General features: G+C 42.4%; 1 protein-coding gene across 3 annotated transcripts in view; it reads left to right on the top strand.

Annotated features, from left to right (window-relative positions):
- The window catches only part of TENM2 (teneurin transmembrane protein 2), an 860,742-nt gene that overhangs the window by 495,759 nt on the left and 341,140 nt on the right, over positions 1 to 23,843 (top strand). For all 3 annotated transcript variants that reach the window (XM_056867244.1, XM_056867243.1, XM_056867245.1), the window contains one exon: positions 220 to 429. In XM_056867244.1, the coding sequence (XP_056723222.1) occupies positions 220 to 429 (210 nt within the window). The remainder of the gene's footprint in view (positions 1 to 219; positions 430 to 23,843) is intronic.

Genomic DNA, 23,843 nt, shown 5'->3' with positions numbered 1-23,843 from the left:
TGATTTTTTGTTTCCAGAAGAGTCCGATATGCCTTGGAATGCTTTGTAAACTATCCTGAATATGTTACAAAGAAGAGAGTCAGCAGCAATGTGCTATAGGTATTTTGATACAGCCATAGCTATAATCATATGTGGTGACAAACGATTTCAGTGTTACTGTGTGTGGTTTCTTTCATTACATTCATTGCTGAACTTTGATCCCTGTGTCCTCTTTCCCAGGTCGTCCCATTCCACCTACATCCTCGTCTAGCCTTCTCCCATCCGCTCAACTGCCCAGTTCCCATAATCCACCACCTGTTAGCTGCCAGATGCCCTTGCTAGACAGCAATACTTCCCATCAGATCATGGATACCAACCCTGATGAGGAGTTCTCCCCAAATTCATACCTGCTAAGAGCATGTTCAGGCCCACAGCAGACTTCCAGCAGTGGTAAGGAAATCTTGTACTTGTGGCATTTAATTAGCCCAAATGGGCAAATTCCAGTTGTCATGCAAGTAAACATTAACATAATAAGGAACGGGGGAATGAGCCTATTTTTCTCACTGTATTGCTTTGAAAATGTAGAGGTTTTAAGAAGTTTGTTGGATTAACTTTTCATATGCTTATAACCAAACATCTGATTTTTTGGATAACATTTTAGAGTGTTCCTTTTAAGTTAATAATTTCCAATGTAAAACCATGAATGCATATCGTTAGTTGATTAAAATTCCCATAAATGGCTTGTAGGAGAGATATATCCAAGATGTATTGCAGCAACATTGCTTTGTATTTTTATAAAATCATGCATTGGCTTTTAAAATCAGAAAGCTGGCCTTATTGTTATGTGTCTTACTATTCTCATGTTTGTGTATGTGTGTGTGTGTATACCCTACAGCTGATCTTAACTTTCCAGTCATCTTAAATGTAATGATTATGCTCTCTGAAATTGATTTATGGCCTATGAAATATATTGGTTGTATTTTTTTAAAATGAGGGAAAAAAACTTCTGACCTCTGTAACTTCATTGTTGAGGAAGTTCCTTGATTCTGCTCAGAAGTTAGGTTTGAAAAAGCAACATGGAACTAGAGTCATGTAATCCTTGGTCTGAGATTGTTGTCTAATTTTAAGGTTATTTTAGGTTAATTATTATCAACATGTTCCAAGATTCTGTGAATTTTTATTGGGAGCCCTCCCTCCATTCCAATTCACCCTAGAACACATCAAAGCCTACTTGAATAGGATTCTTCCAGCCTTCTTATTATACGATCTTTTAAGTACTGTAACGACCTGTTACAGCATGACATTCATATGTCACAATAGTTAATGGGTATGTAAAATCCATACCTGGTGAATAAAAGAGATCTTTTACGTGGAGTTTTCTGCCTTGACACCTATCGCAGTAAACAACATGATCAGCATTTGTGAGCTGTAAAATGAAAGGAATAAACTAGAGGCACAAATTTGCAGCAGTTGAGTTTGACAGGGAAGAAGAAATGGTACTTGGAGATCATAAAGAACTTTTAGCGTATACCTGCCATTAATCAGAATGCCATTTTGGTATCTGAAGTTGTGGTTCTTGATAGATAAAAAAATGATGTTTCACCAAATGGTACGTACTTATAAATAAATAAATAAATTTAGGATTGAGTCTCTCCTGAGATGAGCATGTGCAACAGCTTCAAACAAATAGAAGAGACAATCAGATATTACCAGTTAGAGTGTTGTAGGACATTCCATAAGAAATACATAGAAAACATTAAAATATCACAATATTCAATTAAGTTGCCTTATATTGTTACAAGTGTTATATGTTTAAATTTTTGGACTAGCATGAGTTAATGTTTACACATTACAGCCAAGCAAATTTTTTAAAGACCTTATCTGTGCCATTTTAATCTTTAGCAGAGATACGTTTGATCAACAACGTGCTGATCTGTGTATCATTGCAGAGTAGATACAGTATTTTTCAATAGTTTTAAATGGTTGATTTCAGTGTACTTGTGCTGACAAATTCTTGGAGGGCTTGAATCTCTTTGCACTGATAATCTGTAGGATACGTAGTATCAGTACATCTCTTGTAGAAATACAAGAAAATACTGTAGTGGTTTTGCATATGTAAAGTAGTATGAATAAACTTACTAGTCAGCTTGTTTATGTATTTTAAGTTTATTAAAACAAGCTGCTCTCTTACCAAATTCTAAACTAGTCTGTGGCGCTGAAGATGAAGCCACTGTACATTTTCCCCATTTGTTACCATTCTTTGAAACTTCAGAATCCAGATTCAGCATTATTATGAATACAGGTGGGAGGGGAAATGTATTTGAAAGCTTGTGAGTAAGGGTTCTTTATTGGATTTTGAAATCCATTAGTATTAGGTGAAATCTATCATGCTTACTGGTACATTTTAGAAGGGGATTGTCCTAATGTAACAGATGGGATTGTGTGAACGTTTAAAATAACTGTGTAAATATGAACTATTACGTTGATCATATTGCCTTTAATAAAGTAGCACTTGCAGTGAATGATGCTCTTTGAATAAATGTATGTTTATGTTTGTGTCAACCTTCACAATTAGATACTAATTCCTAAATCAGTTTATGATGAGTCTTCCCAAAGATGAGGTGATAGTCATCTGATTACATTGCCCTGTGCCCTTTCTGCTAGCCATTCTCATATACTTGGAAAATTCATACGCTTAAAAAAATTACCTAATCAAATCTCGTATCAAATGAGCTATCCATTGTTGATATTATGAAAGCCTTTAATCTACAATAAATCTTTATTAGAACTCATCAGAGCTTCCAGTATGAGAGAATGAGATTACAGCACTCTTAAAATGACATTACATCATTGGGGTGATTGGTTTATCATTTGGAGAAGTGACATCAATCATAACTAGCATAACCACACAGCAAATGAATTCAACCTTTTTACTGTAGAACAATGACATTGCAATTGCTCAAAACCAGGCTTAAAATGAAATTAAAAATGCACTCTTTTCAGGTACTATGCTAACTTAATGGAATGTATTATTAAAAATAATGTTTGAGAAAAGTTTGAATAATTAAAAATGCATAGCAATGTATTCCTTTTTAATCATTATCATCTGGTTTCCAGCTTGGGAGTTTCCTGACAATTTGGGAGCAGTTCCTGTGAAGGGAAGAATTTGGGGAAGGATTTCACTGAGAATCTATAGGATAACACAGAGTTTGCCCTTTGAAATATGTCAGAAGGAACAATTTATGTGTGTAAAGCCATTAGCCAACATGTCACCACACTTCAGTGACCAAGAAATGAAACCCAGTGTTGGAATATGCACTGTGCATATAGGAGCAAGTGTGAATTCTATTTACTGGGGGGAAAGAGGAGATGTAGCCCTTACTCCAGTTATGTCTCCGAGTCGCTCCCTTCACTTTTTTCCATATAAATTTAATGGTTGCCATTCACTACTATGGGCAACAGTATAGGGCTGTATTTAGAGATACTGTTCTGTGAGAACAAACCCTTACCTTCTATTGCTGATATTGGGAGTTCTGGTTAGGGTTCCTAAAACTTGCCAGTTCAGCTCATTTCCCCTTCAACAGTGGTGCAAAGGCAGCATATGCTGTTTGACTGTTCACAACCTGTTTGTGTACATTTCCAGGAACAGGCTAGTTGCAGCTGGGAGTCAGCTTCTGGTGTCCTTTTAGGGAAATTTTGCTCTATACCCAGGAAAGTGTTTTGTGTTTTTTTAAAGGGCGAGATCAACCAATCATCTTGAAGTCAAGTTCTTCTAATCCTCCATCCTGGAAACTTTGATGCCTCCAGACCTTTTGGGCATTTATGCATGGGAGGTTTTGCCTTGGATTTGCTGCTCTCTAGATGCACATTTCCCCCATCCAAATTCTCAAAATTCAAAAATAAGCCCCTATGTACAGTTTTGAGAATTCAGGTGGGAAAAATTTGGATCTAGACAGTGGCAAATCCAAGGCAAAACCTGCCATGCATAAATGGCCTTTGAGACACAGAAAATTTAGCCAGTGTTGGAGTCCAGCAGATATTGCTACCTTTTCCCCAATCCCAAGTTTGGGCTGCAGAGGAAAGGAGAGAAATTAGCTTTTCCTTGTCTCCCTTTTGTAATGGGGAGATCAGAAGTATTCCTTCTTTCTCCACCAAATTTCTCCCTTTTGTAATGCAGAGAGTAAAAGCATTGCATTGGTCCCCACCCACCTTTACACTGAAAAAAAAACCAGCCCGTTCTCCCCTCCCCGTTTCACAGATTAAAAGCATTGCTTTTGTCACTACCCAGCTTGACCCAGATTTTAACACATCCATTTTTTTTTTAGATTTTTGCTGCAAACTTAGGGCTTTCCTGTTTTGTCTGTCCATGGCCCCAATGTGTAGATTTAAGTATCCACAAATGGGGCTATGTTAATAATGAGATAAATTGATGTTATCGCTCTTTATAATCTGCTAATAAAATCAACTCTTCCTGTAGAGGAGCAGTATTGAATTAGAAGTGGTATATTAGTACATAGTAAAACAGAGTCAAGAATGTAATGTTAAAGATACCAGAACTGCCGTAAGGGAGTCCTCTTTTTTTGTTTTGTATTGTTTTTATTAAACCCTCTTGGAGGCTCTCATCTGCTCTTCTAAGATATTCTAGTTAGTGACCTTCTGCATTCTGGATTTACAAAACGGGTGTCTCTGGGATCCAGCAGTATCATTTAAAGCCCTATGACAAGTCATTAAAAATGGAATCCCACCGATAAAGAATGGAATCCCCTGAGGATGGTTGAGTATCACCCTGTTCTAAGTGGGAAAAGTGGATCCTGTATTTTTCAACTGGCATGGTAGAAAATGTAGCAGTAACAACAAAAATCCTGAATCCTTTAGCTTTTCTTTTCTTTTGCCCAACAAAGATTTGAGTTGGAGTTATTTAAAGAACTACATAAAAGGGTTTGGGCAGCTCAGTAGGTAGCACCTTCATCTCTTTGCCAGAAGAACATTGGTTTAAGCTGTAGATAAGAAACCCTAGACATGCATATCCATCCCAGCTTGACTTTAGTAGCTGCTGGATCGCTAGAGGAACTTTTCTTCTGTATTAAAGTGGGCTCAATAGCGAGGACATTAAAGATCCCCTGGTACTTTTCGAAACAGAATGAGCTAGTGTATGTGTGTTTTTTAAAAAATATATCTAAAATCCATGAAAACACATTGCAGTTTTACAGATCCAGGCCTTATCCAGCACAGACCCCCTGCTGCTATCCAGCTGCACATCTCATAGGCAGGCAATACATCCTGAAGTCAGGCCAGCCAAAGAACATTTCTAATAAGCCAGCTCTACATCAGAAGCACCAGAGAGCAGACCCTACTGGCCTTATATGCAGAGCTCTTCTGAACCCCAAAAGATGTATATTATTTGGATTTAGATATGGTCAGATGAGTGCTCTGTTCATTGTGTAGATTCCGTGGCTTCCTCTAAGACACAAAGATAGAAGGGGAGAGTAAAATCAGGTAAATCTGTTTTTTCAGTGTATCAAATGTGATTAAGTAGGTTTTACTTAACACAGGCATATGTCATAATAACAGTGCAATCCTAAAGAGAGTTACTCCAGTCTAAGCACATTGATTTCAGTGGGCTTAGACTGGAGTAACTCTCCTTAATGGGCTTAGACTGGAATAACTCTCTTTAGGATCAATCTGTTAGTCTTTGATGTGCCACTAGACTCCTTTTTGTTTTAATTACAGTTAAGTCCTTTAAAAAAAACACTTTTAAATATCCAAATTAAAGATGAACATATTAAGCCTACAAATGTATCTCTTAAAATGGAATTAGTTCGTCTTTATCACTGAGTCAAGGCAGATTACACAATTAAGAATACAATAAGAACAGTATAATATATATAAACTGCAATAAAACTGGGTTACAAAATCAGAGAAAAGTGCAGTACAAACAGTATAGTGCATACAACAAAGCAGGACCACATATATCAAACATGCTGAGCTAAATTCTGCTATTATATGTGAAATAGAGAACTAGAGGGGGAAATATCTGAACTAAGGTTAAACATTACAAGTGGCACAGTACGTTCGGTAATATTTTGTTTTGAGTAATTTTGTGGTTCTTACTGGGAATCATAGGGACTACCTAAGAAGCCATCACAAATTCTAAGATCTAAGAGATGAACCCACATTTTGCCAGGATTATCCACCCAGCTCACTTATTTTATGTATTTATTAAAACAGTTATATACCACCTTTCCCCATGGTTCAAAGTGGCTTACAATAATAGCTAAAAACATTTTCAGTTAAAAGCAAAAATAAAATTACAAACCCCAAATCTCTTCCCCCTCCCACCTTAAAAGATGCCTACCAATTCGGACTCCCTCAGAAGCCCTGACAAACAGGCAGGACTTGCAGCGCCTCCTGATGATCTCCAAGGAGGGGGACCCCCTTACCTCTTCAGGGAGCCCATTCGCCAAAGCCAGAGCCATGATGGAAAAGTCCTGGGCTCTGGTCGATGCCAGACAGGCTACCCTAAGTGGTGGGATAGCCAACAGATGGCTGCCTGATGACTGTAGTTGGTGAACAGGGACATATGGAAGGTTTTTCAAATATGTGGGTCCTCAGTTGTGAGGGGCTTAAAGGTCATATCCAGCACTTTGAGTTGAACTCGAAAACAGAATGGCTGCCAATGTAGCTTTTTCAAAATGGGCGACATATCTTCCCAGCAGCTAGCCCCTCACAACTGTCAGGCTGCCACATTCTAGACCAGTTGTAGTTTCTGAGTTGTCTTTGAGGGCAGCCCTACGTAGAGCAGATTGCAGTAATCTAACCAGGAGGTTACAGAAGCATGGATCAGCGTACACTTGTCTTTGTATCTAATGAAGTGGGCCCTAGTTCACCAAAGGCTATGCAAGAATAACAAGTTCTTCATCTTAAGGTTCCACAAGATTCCTGTGGGTTAGCTTTGCAAGACTAACTTGGCTACCTGTGTGGAATTTGCCATCATGGGTGATCTTGTTCTGCCATTTTATTCACCCCAACAATTAGAGCAGTGCAGTAGGTTCCGTTTTCAAATTATTAATACCGTATATACTCGCGTATAGGCCGAGTTTTTCAGCCCAAAAAAAGGGCTGAAAAATCCCAACTCGGCCTATACGCGGGTCAATATGGTAGGTGGAGGGAGGGGGAAAACTTACCGCCGCCGCCTCCAGCACGCCTTCCCCCGGGCCAGGAGCGGCCTGCTGGGCTTCCTGCGTGCTGGGGGGGGCGCGGCCGCCACAGCCGCCTACAGCGCCCCTTCTTCCAAGCCAGGAGCGGCCTGCTGGGCCTCCTGCGCACCGGGGGGGCCCTCAGCGGCCGCAGACGCCTCCAGCACACCTTCTTCCAGGCCAGGAGTGGCCTGCTGGGCCTCCTGCGCGCCGGGGGGGGCCCACCGCTGCCAGCTGATCGCCACCTCTCCCGGTAAGTAGGGGGTTCAGGGGCTCTTCCCCCTCCCCCCCTAGGGTGGGTCTGGGTGGGTCTGGAGGGCCCGGGAGGCTGGGCGGGAGGGCGACCCGTTGTATAAGCCGACCCTCAGCTTATACGCGGGTGCCTAATTTTTCCCCATTTTGGGGTGAAATTAGGCACCTCGGCTTATACGCGGGTCGGCTTATACACGAGTATATATGGTATTTGTGATTCTGCATGCCTGAGGGTCAAGGAACCTCAAAAACAACATGAGAAGGCAGTTGGATGTCTATAGCATGGGGGGCGGAGGGATCGGGCTAGTGAAAATCACTCCTCCTTTCATCAGCGGAGTTTTTATGCTGGATCCAATCCTGTTTTTAATTGGAAGTTCATCCCACTTTGTTCATTATAGCTAACTTTCAAATAAGAATGAATGAAGTGGCAATCTTGGCCTTCAGGTAAATAATGTTTTTTGATATCCTTGCAGAAACTACAAAACAGAAATCTGTCGCTTCTCGGTTTTGCAGTGCAGAAGACATGTACTATTCATGACCCAGAGGTTTAGGCTCCTAAATTATATAAAGGCTTTAGCTAAAACCTGGTATATTATAATTTATTATTATATCCATGCTTCTTCATGAAATACATGATTTTTAAAACAAGGACTCAGTTTTGGTAATGCCTTGATTTTCATGAATTCGGGGGGGGGGTGTTTTTGAAAATGATCCTACTTTGGTGTATTTGATGTATTCATGAAATGGCTTAAAAGGGATGCTGGCTTTACTAGATTCCTTCAAATACTTTTGCTAGTTACAAATATTCATGAATTGGTTGTCTTTTACTAATGCTAGATCACAATGGGTAGCCGTGCTAGTCTGTCTGTAACAGTAGAAAAGAGCCAGAGTCCAGTGGCACCTTAAAGACTAACAGAATTTCTGGCAGGGTATGAGCTTTCGTGATATTTATAAGCCCGGAAAACATCATATATAAATTAAATGCACTCTGGAAGTGTTAGATACTGGTGTTTTATGCATGGTCGCTTTAACCTCCTTTATTCCCCGTTTCAGCCAGGATCAAATTTTTCAGTATGCACGATATCTCATTCCTTGGAAGCTCAACTCTGTTTCAATGCAAAACGAACCCGGCTTTTCCCATTCCTCTTCTGGCCCGAATTAAACCTTTCATCCTGGCTCATTCCAGAGTCACAGAGTGTGCATACTCCGTTCTCGGATTGAGCTTCCCTGCGCCATCACGCCCCACCCTTTTCCAAACCCCTCCTCAAAGCATCATGCCAGTGGTTAAACAGGAGAAAACAGAAGATTGGCTTCTCTCACAGCCAATCTCAAAGAATTGTGTAAAGAGGTGGGGATTCAAGTGTGTCCTGCTACCTCGGATCTCTTTCTAAGCAAAAGAAAGGTTTTTTAAAAAACGAGGCTTGGATCCCCCCCCCTTCTTTCAGGTAGCTCCATTTTTTTTTGTTCTTAAAATGCCTTTTTATGCGGCAGTTGGGTTTGGGTGGAAGGAAATCTTCTCTCATGGGGAGCACTGTGAAGTAAGCCAATTACAGAGCAGCATTTGAAGTGATGGGACTTGATTTGAGCTTGGGACACTGCTTTTCTGTATTCATGGTTCGATTAGGACACAGTTTCGTCCCTGATCATTCAAGCCAATGCATACAGGTTCTCCCAACCCAGGTTACTTTAATGTTCGATGAATCCAGGTCCAAGCAGGGAGATCCAGCCCTTGCATAAAAGACCAACATTGACAACATGTTGGGGAGGCTAGCCATGAACTATATCACTTTTCACTTAAAACAAGCATGACATGGTGCAGCAGCTTGAAACAATTCTATTTATTTAGTTATTCATTATCAGAAAAAATGGAGCTGCTGAAAGCAGAGAAAAATGCTGAACTGCAACATAAGGTGTTAATGCTGTTCTGAGCTGGATGAATATATTTATCAGGTATTCCATTAAAAAAGACATTTCTGGACTCAGGCAATAGCCCTTCTTTAACTTTTCACTTCTTTCGTTCAGGGCCTAATCTAAGTCCTGAAAACATCTCTTGAGCACTGAGAAGTGGGGAAAAAATGATGCTGGTATTAGAACTCAGGTTACTGCCCAAGGAGTGTTTCTGCACTTTCACTGACAATGCATGCCCCCCCTTTTCTTGCTATTTCTGAGATTTTGTTTTTGTTGCTGCTAGGGCTGTTGATTCGGTTCAGGCCGAAACGAAAAATAGATGAATTCCCCCCGATTCAGCTGTCTTTCGGTTTGGACGAACCGAACTCAAAAAAAGCGGGAAACGGGGGAGCCGAATTTGCCGACTTCGGGGGTTCGGCAAATAAATTCGGCAGATTCAGGGGCCCTGCGCCTTCACGGGGCTTCTATGAAGGTGCGGGGAGGGGGCCTTTAAACAGGTCTGCGCCTCCATCTGTTTAAAGGGCCCCTAGCGCAGAGAGCGCAGAGGGGTTTGACAGCCCCCCCGCCAGCCTTCTCGGGAGTCCCGGCAAGGCTGGGGGGATCTTTAGACCCCTCTGTGCTCTCTGCGCAGAGAGCACAGAGGGGCTTGACAGCCCCCCGCCAGCCTTCCCGGGAGTCCCGGCAAAGCTGGGGGGGGGGTCTTTAGACCCCTCTGCGCTCTCTGCACAGAGGGCGCAGAGGGACTTGACAGCCCCCTGCCAGCCTTCCTGGGAGTCCCAGCAAAGCTGGGGGGGGTCTTTAGACCCCTCTGCGCTCTCTGCGCAGAGGCACTTGACAACCTCCGCCAGCCTTCCTGGGAGTCCTGGCAAGGCTGGGGGGGTCTTTAAACCCCTCTGCGCTCTCTGCGCAGAGGGGCTTGACAGCCCCCCGCCAGTCTTCCCAGGAGTCCCGGCAAAGCTGGGGGGGTGTTCCAGAGGGCGCAGAGGTGCTTGACAATCCCCCGCCAGCCTTCCCGGGAGTCCCAGCAAAGCTGGGGGGGGTCTTTAGACCCCTCTGCGCTCTCTGCGCAGAGGGCGCAGAGGGGCTTGACAGCCCCCCGCCAGCCTTCCCGGGAGTCCTGGCAAAGCTGGGGGGGTCTTTAGACCCCTCTGTGCAGAGGGCGCAGAGGGGCTTGACAGTCCCCCACCAGCCTTCCCAGGAGTCTAGGCAAGGCGGGCGGGGGGGTCTTTAAACCCCTCTGCGCTGCCTGCGCAGACAGCGCAGAGGAGCTTGTTGGGGGGGCCTTTAAACAGATCTGCGCCTGGAGGCGCAAATCTGTTTAAAGGGGCCCCCGCGCGCCTTCACGGAATCCCCCTGAAGGCGCGCGGGGGGCCGAATTTTCCCCCGAACTCTGGTCCCCCCCCCGAATTTCGGGGATCCGAAGCGGGGGAGTTCGGACTTCGGCACGGCCCGAATAAAAACGGGCTGAATTTTGCCGAATCTGAATTCAACCGAATTTTTTTTCAACAGCCCTAGTTGCTGCTGCTGCTGCAGTATCTACTGCAAGGTCCGACATCTGTATAGGGGCCAAGATCCTTCTGATTTGCATCGCAATGGATTGAACAATTGTTGCTGTTTTAATACAGAAAAGGGCATATATACAAAATCATTAAACAGCAAGGCATAGACCCCAAGCATAACACAGGGGATACAAGAAACTGTGCTGTACAATCAGGAAAAGACATAACTTTGCCAAGAGGATGTAATGTTGTTTGATAAGTTATTTATTAACTGGACAGGGAATGTCAGCACTGAATAGTTGATATTTTCTTTTTTTGATAAAAACTGCAAATTTGTTGCAGTTGTTCAGGGTACCCATGCTCCTTCAAAGTTATTCTAGGAATACTTTCGCGTTCACCATTGTTAAGAAGGAAAGTAAACTGCCTGTATTCAGTTTGTATCTTCACCCACTTGGAGTTATTTGTACAGTGCCATCCTCAGCATCCTCATCACCCTTCTGAACTTAGAAGGGTATAACTGCTGAAGACTGCACTGTCTCCAAAGAAGTGGTGTGTTCTGTTGCTTCCCTGAGAACTGTGACCTATGATTGCAACTTTAGAGGCTACATTGTAATTAGGGTGGTTCATATCAATAAACCCGAACCAAAAATAAACCCGAAATTGGCAAATTTTGGGTTTACCAAATGCCAAAACCTGGGGATCTCCCTGATTGGCTTTTTCAGGTTCAGCTATACACCTTTGCTCATGGGCACAGCTCTGTGCTTTCCCCCATTTTTCTATCTTTTTTTAACTGGTTTTTCTTAGGGCCAGTATGGGTATTCGGCTTATTCTGGGTTTACCGGGAAAAAATCAGGCTCAATGAACCCAATCCCAAAATTTACCGTTTTTGTTTTGTTTTGTTTTGCACAGCCCTAATTGTAAGGGAGCTGGGTGTTCTGGATTCTCTCTCAGACGTATCATCCATTCTTTCAGTAGTACCAGTTTATAATGAAGTTACATTGTGTGGATTTATTCAATGCGGGAAGACTAAATAACAAGTAACCACTGAATTACCAAGCATTCGACAACTCTGTAGAAGTGTCTACAAATATTGCGTGTCTGGTTGCAGTCATAGATAGACTTTGTGGACATAGCATAATGATTCCTATGTAAAATTATTAGTTATGTTCACCATAACTTATTTAAAGATTGGGTCAGGAGGTCCAATTACATGGGCCCCCAAATGGAGGGGGGAAAGAGAGTTACCAGCAGCTATGCAGAAAATTTGGTGCCTCTGCCTTAATAAGCACCCCCCCAAAGGCCCGGGAAGATTTGCCATAGACTATAATGGAGAATAAAGTAGGAGAGATTTAAACTTTAAAGCTCTCAGCATGAATGTGCTGAAGTGTTTTTTCTTCCTTTTAAAAGGGGTTGTAGCCAGTGATGCCCGAACAATCCTCCCAAAGCTGATTCCCCCCCCCCAACTTTTTCATGATTGGGATTTGATGACTACTGTTTAAAGGTGCCATTGGGTGGGGGGGTGACAAGAGGTAGCAGATTTATGGTGATCCCATAGGGTTTTCAAGGCAAGAGACATTCAGAGGTGGGTTGCTAATGCCTGCCTCCATTTCACAACACTGATATTCCTTAGAGGTTGCCCATCCAAATGCTAACCAGGGCCAATCCTGCTTAGCTTTTGAGATCTGACGAGATCAGGCTAGCCTGGGGCTATCCAGGTCAGGGTTTTGCTGAATGCACACCCCTAAATAAGACCCTTACTAGCAGTGTTAATGTAAACATTCCAACTCAACACTGTAAGAGAGCACCTTAAGAGGAAAATTAACGATAAATTATACTGTTGCTGGGCTAGTGTGCCTTTCACAGGCACTGGAGCAGCTTGGGTGTCTGGATTGGAAAACATGGTTGCGTGTGGCACGGCGCCCTATATTAGTTGTGGATGTCGCATGTAAGGGGGATAGACAAAGAGATGTGAGGGAGAATTTCATAGTGTATTAACAATATGCTGTAATTGGGCTGTTTGAGCTCAACACACATCCACCTGTCTCATTGATGCACAGAAGGAGCGAGAATAGATGTGCTTGGAGATATGCAAAGCACCCATTTGTAATCAAAATGGACTTAGTGATTCAGTGTTGGTTATGTCCCAAATGAGTTTATTTTCATTGCATGCATCATCTGCCACATAATCTTTGGTTAACTGCTTCTGGTCTTCCTTCCTCCGGTTACATGTTACATTACCTGCCCCTTTCCTGTTGGTCTCCTTGGTTGTCCGTGGGCACTAGTGCATGGTCTTGCATCTGTCCATCACACCTTCCACTTCGCAGAGGCTCGTCCCTGGCATCTTTGTGTTTGGTTTGTTAATGGTGACATGATTTCTCTGTCTCTGGTATCATGGCAGATGAAATAAGTGCTTAGAAAATAAATTCTGCATTTTTTCCAAATTCAAATACCCTTCAACATTTTATTGTACATCCATACATGATACTGTTTTACTGTCCTTTTCCATGTCTGTTTTATTTATGGAGAATGTCAGTATTCCTAACTGGCACCGCATAAGCTTCCAGCTGTCTGGAAAGCATCACAGGGCACATGGTACTATCATATGCCATTAAAATAATTTAAAAGCTCAGTTTTACCCTGTATTATAATGAATTCAAATATTTGAAAGTGTTTGGATTGACAATACATGCCAATCCCCACTCCTGGATTGGGGGCAATATATTATTTTTCTGTATGGAAGGGCTTCAGGGCTAGTAGAGATAAGTTGGCCATTTCAGTCTGCTTTACCAGTTAACATAAGATTTGATACATACTCCTCACATAAATGGCAGAGCGTGTAATGGAAGTAGTGTTGAATCAGACCAATATATACTTATCCAGAGCAATTTGGAGGCATCTGCATTTAATAGACCTATGGCAAGGTAATGATTAGGTGAGGGGGTGGGTAATAAATGTTCCTAAAAATATGCAGTGCAAGGCTCGATACCTATCCATTACCCAATCACAACCCTGTGATGTATTTATTTAAATATCTATAAATGTCATGAAACTGGCAGCAGCTTGTAACAGACATGATGGCTAAAAATCTTTAAAAATGTTCATGCTCTAACTAGGGAACAATACCGGTGAGTCTAATGTTTTGAAAGGAACATAAGTACTTGACATTAACCAGGGAGGCCCTTATTGAATTGCTGAGCCACAACTGCAAAATCAGACTGGAGAAGGGGGGAAAGCAACACAAGCTATTGCCTGCTATCCTTTAATATCTGAACCATGACCCTTAAGCTTCCTACTGTGAGTAGCTACATCAGCTCAATGACCCAAAGAATCAAGCTGTTTGGCTCCAACCTGTTTGTTCCTTTGTTTAACCTTCAGCCCATCCTCTAAAAAAAACAAACTTAGATGTGTTGCGTTTGCTGTATATTTCCATCCCAAATCAAATTGTCCATGCATTTAGGGGTAAAAATGACCCACCAAGGGTTTTTGTTTGCTTGTTTGTTTATGGTTGTTATGAAGGGTTGTATCTCTTCAAAGCACTTAAAAGCTATTTTCTTGATCACTGTCTTCTTAAGAAATACCCAGTGGGGTATTTTAGTACCCCATGAGATTAAAAAAAAACAAAAAACCCTAAGGCAAAAATGCATAGGTTTTCTGGGATTTCTTTTCTACCAAGGAGTAAAGTTTTTACAGAAAGTAAATTCATGTGGCAAGTGGCTGTTCTTAGGGGGCCTGGTTCATAGATGACAGTGTCCTAAGGAGAAGGTTCCACAGCCTTCTCTGGATTCTACCAACCAAGTACAAATAACATAGCTAATTCATCCCAATAATTATCAAAAGCATATTTGAATAAAGTCGGCACGGCAGGTTGTCCACTGTAGCATCCCAGCAATCCCATCCGTTGCTCAGGGAGAAACTGGGTGCACAGCATCACCTCCCATGAAAACTGAACAATGAAACAATCATTAAAACACAGCTGTTGAAAACAAATCGAAGTAAAATCACTGAAACGTGCCACTAAAAACAAGTCAGGGCCTAAAAACAGCATAAAACATCCAGCAGCTTAAAATGATGTAGATAAAACATTCTCTGGCCAGAAGCAGACGGACAAAATAGATTTTTTAAAAAAAAACCTTACTTAAAAGCCTGTGTAAAAGGAATCAAGGGAAGGCCAAGGTCTGTAGATCCTATTGAGGACTGTGACGGATAAGGGGATAATCTGCAGAAAGAGCTGACAGACCAAGAGTGGACAGAGCCAGAGAGCTGACACACTGAGCTCAGAGGGACAGAAAGCATTCGAAGCTTGAGACCCAGCCTAGATAGAAGGCTGTGAAAGCAGTCGAAGCTTGGGACCAGCCAGAGAAGGCTGTGATAGATTGGAAGCTTGGTAGCGAGACCGAGCAGAAGCCAGACTGTACTCTGTGAACCTGAGGGGTTCTCTTAAAGCCAAAGCTATTGAAACACACACAACCTGTGGGAGTGAGAATTGGGTTAGAGGGGGCCCATTCTCACGTCACAAAGGGGAACTAGTCTCTGAGGTAGAGCTATTCCGGTAGCAGGGAGGTGTGGAGGATTACAGCCACTGAGGTGGGGTAGTCAGAGAGAACTGGAAGAGGGATTTTGGATATTTCCCCAAACTTCTGTGAGTTCTCTGAGGAGGGAAAGGAACTCAGACTTCCTTCGCTCCTGTGAGCTAGGCTGGGGACAGAGTCCGAGAGTCTGAATCTGAGTAAGCGTGAAACTAAGAACGGAAGGAACTTGAGTGAAGAAAGCATCTAAGATATCTCTCTGAAGTAATCTTATGTAGATAAACCTGACTGAGTTTTCCCTCCAATTTCTGCCTTTTCCTTGAAACTCAATCTCTGTGAGTTCTGTTCAGTAAACTTCCCTGTTTTGTCTGTTTAAGTTAAAAAGCCTCTTGTGTCCTATTTCTCTCTGAGGTAAACACTGGTGTGGGACTGGAGGAGAAGGAAAATAATCTCCTCACAAATATATTCAGGCCAACGCTTTTCCCAAAGCATATACGGCCGGGCTGAGAGAGTGAGATATTGAAGCGGTTGAAAGGGGGGTGCGTCATAAGGACCCTCCAAAGCAACTGATTGGCCACTGTGAATCGGGATACTAGACTCGATGAATCACTGATCTGATCTAGAAGGCTCTTCTCATGTTTATGTTCTTACAATAAGGAAGTTGCCAGACAAGATGCCACCACTGAAAAATCCCTCCCTCTGGTCAGCACCTGCCTTACATCTGCAGGAGGGGTTACAGAGAGCAGGGCTTCAGAAGAAGCCATGGAGAGAATCAGGGCTTCACCATCTGAAGACTAAGGGGATACGGCAAGATAAAAAAAAATTTTTAAATAAGTAAATGAGAGGATCTTAACTGGTAAGCTGGACAATGCAAGTGGAGGCAGTCCTTCAAGAAACCCTCCCCCAAACCATTTAGGGCTGCCTGTAAAGGTAAAAACTAGAACTTTGAATTGTGGTGGTGGTGGTGGTGGTAGAGGAAGAGGAAGAGTTGGTTTTTATACTCCACTTTTCTCTATCTTTAAGGCTTACAATCGCCTTCCCTTCCCCTCCCCACAACAGACACCTTGAAAGGTATGTGGGGCTGAGAGAGTTCTGAGAGAACTGTGACTGGCCCAAGGTTACCCAGCAAACTTCATGTGGAAGAGTGGGGTGGGGGGGAACAGTTCTCCAGATTACAGTCCACTGCTCTTAACCACTATGCCACACTGGAAACAGGCAGGCAGCCAGTGAAGATCGTTCAGCTCAGGGATGATATAATCTCTGTCTATTTGTGACTTTACAGGTACTGGTCAATCTGAAAATTATCTATCATTCAGTTTAGGTCCCAATTTTTTGTATTATTGATTGCCTTTGACGTTACTTTTAAATCTCATTCTCGGAAATTACAATGGGCTTTTCAAAAATAGGGTTTAATGTTTTTAATATAATGGAAGATGGTCATATATTTCTCTTTCTAGTAATGATCATGGTCTCGCCAACAGATGTTCTATGCTCACATATTTCATTTAGTTTTCAAAGCCCTGTAGGCCTCTGTGAGGTGATCTCTTGGGATTTAGTCACATTTTGCCATAAGCATCATTGTTTCAACTGTGGAATGAACTATTTTAGTCCTAGGCTTTTATTTCAGTAGTTTGATAGTTGTATTGTTTCATGTATCATTGGAAGCAAGAAAATCTGTTGTACCTGAATTAACAGACCAAAGACTAAGCAACAGGAATGTTCAGAGATCTGGAAAAAGTGATATTCCTGTGATAAAAGACTTTCAGAAGTGTATCTGAATTAATATACAGCATTGTATATAAGAATGTAGTTATGTTCCATAATGCTACTGGGAGTCTTCTTTGCCTCCAGTCCAGTCCTGGCTACTAGGATTGCCAACCTCCAGGTACTAGCTGGAGATCTCCTGCTATTACAACTGATCTCCAGCTGATACAGTTCTCCTGGAGAAATTGGCTGCTTTGGCAATTGGACTCTAGGGCATTGAAATCCCTCCCCTCCCCAAACCCTGCCCTCCTCAGGCTCCGCCCCAAAAACCTCCCACCGGTGGTGAAGAGGGACCTGGCAACCCTACTGACGACAGTGTGTGAACAGGCAATAGCAGTTGTGCAGTTAGATCATTTTAAAGAAAGGTCATTTACATCTCCCTTCTTTTAAGTGGTATAGTATATTAGTTAGTAAATGTGAAACCTACTGCAAATGTGTGAAATTGCCACTTCCAACTTGACGTGCAAAATCAAAATTAAATCCTAGTGTGTGTGGGGATCCAGGGTGTCCAAGACTGCTTGGTCCGCTCTGTCCAACTTTGTGGTTCCAGCCAATATCCCAGAGCCAGCAAAGGCCTCAGATACCGAGAGGGGAGGGAGTTAACCACAGCTTGTTCCTCCTTCTCTTCTTCCTGTTTACCCAAGTCTCTCCTTTGCAGCCTGGGGAAGGTCTGCAGCCTCCTCCCTGGCCTGCCATTTGGCCCCTATGGGAGCCAGGCTTAATCATGCGCATGCCCAACAGCTAGGGTTGCCAGCTCTGGGTTGGGAAAACCTGGACATTTTTGAGGCGGAGCCTGAGGAGGGTGGGGGTTGGGGGGGAGGGACTTCAATGCCATAGAGTCCAATGGCCAAAGCAGCCATTTTCTCCAGGGGAATTGATCTCTATCGGCTGGGGATCAGCTGTAATAGCGGGAGATCTCCAGATAATACCTGGAGGTTGGCAAGTCTACCAACAGCCTTCCCTGATCTCCCACAGCTGTTCTTTGTTTGCCTGATAGTCTGGGCCACTTTCTGCTTCTGCTGCTGGCAGGTTCTTAAAGCAGCTGCTTGTTGCACTATAGGAGCTATGCATTGCCTGGCCTGGCGATACTGTCCCGTTTGCTGCCGGGGTGGCTACAGGAGCTATTGGCCAGGGCTGTATCTACAGTTTTTTGAAGGGAGGGCAAGAGGACAAAGGGATGCCCCCCATATATTATATACATATTTGTATTTATATACACACATATAATCAACCTATATAAGGTACATATATAATCAACAACTCTTTTAAACGATAGAATAGATTGTGTTGACCTCTGTGAATTGTTAATGAATAGTTACACTTTTACGTTACCTTATCGGTTATCTATGAATTCCTCCAAGATTTCTTTTTATTGTTGGGAGCCAAGGGACTTCATAGCCAGAAATGTATGTTAGATGTTAGGAAGACAGACTTTAATGGACTCTGAGGCATGATGAGAGTAATTCCATGGCAACAATGCTGGAAGGGGGAGGAGCAAGTGAAGGGTGGGCTGTCCTAAAGCAAGAGCTCTTGCAAGCTCAAGCCATCCGTTTTTCAGTGAGACGGAAATATCGTAGAGAATTCACTATAGCCAAGGTTGCCAGCTTCCTTCTGGGGATGAGAGATCTCCCGTTCCCCAGCTCTTGCTTCCTGCCACTGCTCAGGTGGGTAGCAGCATGAAATCCCAGGTTAAATGAGGGGGCACAGTTGGCATCCTTGACATGATGGTGTCACTTCTGCTATCACACTAGGTGACACTCTAGAATTCGCCCCAAACTCTGTGATTAAACCATAGCGTTTTGGGTAAATCCTAAAGTGTTTCCCCCTGTGCAGTGATGTGACTTTCAGATTGTGCCAGAAGTGACATCATTGTGTTGGGATGCAGACTGCATCCCCAAATGGAAGACCCTAGTTCCCCATCTCTAGGGTTGCCAACCACCAGGTGGCATCTGGAGATCTCCTGTTATTACAATTGATCTCCAGATCAATTGATCTCCAAGATTTCCCCTGGTGAAAATGGCTGCTTTGGGGGTGTGTATTGCATTATACACTGCTGAGGTCCCTCCTCTCCCCAAACCCCACCTTGCCAAGCTTCTCAACCCAGAGCTAGCAACTACTCATCTCCCTGACACCCTAACTCCAACTGATGCCTTCATTATTAAAAGAAAAACCCTCAGTATTCAGTGAGTGGGATATGATCCAGTAAAAGTGAAACACATAACAGTCCCATGAATTTCAGAAGGGATGCTAACCACATGGTTAAATTTCCTCCATTGCAATCAATAGGATGAAAACCTTATCTGGATCCATGCCCTTACATGGTAACAAAATCTGGCAGTAGCTTTGTATATTAGAAATGTTGTAGAGAGCCATCAGGTACATAAATGAAAGGGGAAGAAAATGAGCCAAGAAATTGAGTGAAACTTTTGACGGAGCTGAGTTTTGATCTAATTGCTGAAATCAAAATGTAAGAATATAGAGGATGCTTCCTGTTTGAATTTTAATAGGTTCAAGCACTTAGCGAGGGCATAGTTTCACTTTCCTACTTTTCACTTTCCGAAACATTTAAATTAGCCAATCAAGGCCATAGAGAGGGTTAAGAATATTTGGGAAAGCACTCGGGAAAGTATTACTATAGAAGCTGAAGGCAACCATTGTGCTACTTCTGTGGTTTTTTTTAATGAGACATTTTTCACAAGGTGTCCACGAGACTGATATTGTTGAAATCTAAAGTGCTCGCTTCTTCTAAAATATGCAGCGTGAATGAGGAAAACATAATTAAAGTTACAAAAGGCGTTTCATAAAACTATCTTGTCTAAAATGAGGAAGAACCATAAATCTGAAGGCTGCATTCGCTGTTCCAAAATGCAGACATTTTGTTATGACAGAGGAACAGAAGAATTCTAGCTGCTGCCCCTGAACAAATAGTGGTTGACCCTCTGACTAAATGTTTGGGTCATGCAGTTGTATAAATTATAAGAAAATTCCAAATAATGCTATGGTACAAACTTTGACATTTTGAAGTATAGCCAATGGGAAGCTGGTGACCAAGGGACAGTTATTGTTTTTTATTGTTTCTGCAGCAAAAGCTGATGTTCCAAGGTAAATAAAAAGCATGGGCCATATAAATGTTTATTTACAGCTCTCAAGCAAAGGGGATCCACAGCTGAGAATTTTCATTTCTGTTTGATTTATTTCCTTTGAATGCCATTACACAGAAGCAAAGACAGCATATGCCCCGTGACTTCTTTAGATTTGTTACATCTTTTATTATGCCATACTGCAATACCACCATCCCTACCCTTTGGGGAAAATGAAAATAATCACAGAGGGTAAAGCAATTAGCTTGTGTCAGTGATCTGGTAATTAAAATGATGGCATTTGTATGAATGCCGCAGACAAGCAAAGCTTGCCGTGTACAAATACAGCATTGTGCAGCGATCTTTTCAATTCAGTAGGATCCCCAAATAAACTTTTGAAATATCCACAATTTTTAAACAGTAACAATTTATCACACAACAATCACATGTCTAATACTCAAGAGAAAAACAGATGAAGGGGAAAAAAGTACACATTGATAGTTATTCCTATGCAGTTACTCCAGTCAAAGTCAATTGGCTTAATTGAGTTTGGACTGGAGTAACTTTGATAGTGCTGTTTGTTAGCCTATAAAATGGTTAGTAGATACTTCACATCTTGGAGATTACACTTCATAACATGGCAAGGCACAAGCAAATGTTGGGAAAAGGGCAAACAGAACAGGATCCTCCTATTCTTGTGGAGGGAATATGTGGCTAAAATCTTTTCAAGGACATCCTTTCCAATGTCATAAAGATCTTAAGCTCAAGGTTGACTCAGCCTTCCATCCTTCCGAGGCCGCTAAAATGAGTACCCAGCTTGCTGGGGGTAAAGGGAAGATGACTGGGGAAGGCACTGGCAAACCACCCCGTAAACAAAAAGTCTGCCTAGTAAATGTCAGGATGTGACGTCATCCCATGGGTCAGAAATGACCCAGTGCTTGCACAGGGGACCTTTACCTTTTAAAGATCTTAGGCTGTTGAGGATCCAAGGATAGTCCTGCTAAATGAAGAAAAAAATAGAGCAGCAATAAAAGCAGATCAACATTAACCCAATTATGGCATTTATTAAATAGTAGAAGGGAGGGAAAGAGCAAACCACAAAGATGAGAAAAATAAAACAATAAAAAAGAAAAGACCTGAGCAAACAAAACAGCTTTGATCTGGCACCAGAAATTCAATAAATGTAGTGCCTGGAAAGTGGCTAAGGGGAAGGCATTTCACATCTGCAAACCATAGCTAAAAAGGCCTTGCTTCTTGTACCCTCATGCCTAGTTTAAATTACAGGTGGCCAGCAAAACAGGACTCTCTCAGCTGAGATGTTGATGGACAGGAATGTGTGGTAGTAAGTGGTCTTTTAAATATCCTGCTCCCAGGTCATTTACTGAGCAATCCTGAGAACACTGTCCTCAGAATAAGCCCCACTGAATAGACATGACTGGAATTCTGAGTAGATCTGTTTAAGATTGCACTATAAGATTGCACTATAAGATTTCTACTATACAAATCCTATTTCAGTATTTTACTGGGTGTCCCATCCTGTTGATCGTATTGAATTACTTTGTGTAATTCACCTTGAGTCCCAACAAGAAAGGTGGACTGTAAATAATATAAATAAAAAATAAAATACTTCTTTTTCTACCATGCTGAAGCCCCCAACCTGTGCATCCGTGGAGGTCCTGAAACCCCAGAAGTAGTCAAAAAGAATTGTGGGGTGGGGATAGGGTTGCCAGCTCCAGGTTGGAAAATACCTGGAGATTTCATGGGAGCCTGCAGAGGGTGGGGTTTGAGGAGGGGAAGGAATTTAATGGGGTACAATGCCATAGAGTCCACCTTCCAAAGCAGCCAAATCAGGTGAACTGATCTCCATCGCCTGGAGATCAGTTGTAATAGCGGAAGATCTCTACCCACCACCTGGAGGTTGACAACCCTAGGTGGGGAGGATCTCAAGGAAACTTTGTCTCCTTTCTGTTGGCACTTCATTAGATACAAGCTAGGATTTTTAGGGGATGTAGGGCAGACTCCTTCTGGAGGATTCAGTTCTAGTAGAACATTTGATTTTTCTTGTTCATGATTCAGTTCTAGTAGAACATTTGATTTTTCTTGTTCACAAGTAAGTCCACTGGTGTAAGAAACCACCTCTGAACACATGAACACATGAAGCTGCGTTATACTGAACCAGACCCTTGGTCCATTGAAATCAGTATTGTCTACTCAGACAGGCAGTAGCTCTCCAGGATCTCAAGCAGGGGTCTTTCACATCACCTACCTGCCTAGTCCCTTTAACTGGAGATGACGGGGATTGAACCTGGAACCTTTTGCATGCCAAGCAGATGCTCTACCACTGAGCCACAGCCCCTCCCCCTTTGGCTGGCTGGCCAGCTCCAGTGTTCAGTAAATTCTCATGTTCATATTTTCTTCAAACAAAATAAGGGATTTTTATTTTTTATTTATCTTTATTGAAAGTAATTGCCATGATTTAAAACTCAGTGGGACGGCACACAAGAAAGGTTCCCAGTCATTCCCAAATTCACATTTGTACTTTATGCATAGTGGACTAAGACATGTAACTCATAGCTTCTGTGACAATTCTTTTCTTTTTTCTGTTTTTTTCTTCTATTTTGTTACATCTAGTGAAGGAGGAACTATACGTGCCTTGACTGATTCAGAATTAAGTTCAGTTTACAAGCTGTTTCCAGTAGGAGTATTAAAAAAGCTTGTATTTCCCACAACCAAATTTAGACCCTCTCACATGCCCAATATAATCGATAATATGAAGGGGTAATAATGCTTCCCTTCTCCCATTCTTCCCTCAGCTTCTTGTGAGACCTAACACTTTTTACCTGGCTGTTTCTACAGATGCCGTTGCAGAGGCAGAAAGGGAGGTCTCTCCATCTCCCTCTATTCCTTGCACTTTGAACTCTGGTGCAGTATACCATCTTACACACAGTAACAGTGGAAGGAGACTGTGGGAGAGACCCTTCCCCCATTCTCACAGCAGTGAGATGTTATGGGAGGAGGAGGTAGGGTAGAGTTATTCTCAGATTACAATCTTAATCAGAGCTTCAGGGACCATGGCTGAAGGTAAGCTTTATAACTGTCACCAAAGTTTATACTCCAAACTAGGCGGTTATAGCCAATAGTATCTCAAGTTGGGTCTCAGATTGTATCTGGAATGTCACTTATGCATAGATGTGTCTCTTCAAGTCCTCCATTTGCTTAATTATTAAGAACTAAGCTTGCCAGGTCCCTCTTTGCCATGGGTGAGAGGTTTTGGGGGCAGAGCCTGAGGAGGGCGGGGTTTGGGGAGGGGAGGGATTTCAATGCCATAGAGTCCAATTGCCAAAGTGGACATTTTCTCCAGCTGAACTGATCTCTATCGGCTGGAGATCAGTTGTAATAGGAGATCTCCAGTTACTACTTGGAGGTTGACAACCCTATTAAGAACTGATGCTTAAAACAACAACTAATTACATGAAAATGTATACGTACTGTTTGAATATTTATTGAACTGTTAATCCATTTAATTATTGGGCTCACCATAACCCAGTTAATCTAAAATATTTGAACTAGAGTTTATTAATTGCTGTTGACTACAGTGACACTAATTCGACTCAAGTTCAGTTTCTTCAGTTTATAAGC

Source organism: Euleptes europaea, chromosome 1 (genome assembly GCF_029931775.1).
Source record: "Euleptes europaea isolate rEulEur1 chromosome 1, rEulEur1.hap1, whole genome shotgun sequence".
In the NCBI taxonomy this organism is placed as follows: Eukaryota; Metazoa; Chordata; class Lepidosauria; order Squamata; family Sphaerodactylidae; genus Euleptes; species Euleptes europaea.
This window is presented reverse-complemented; position numbering and strand designations above follow the sequence as displayed.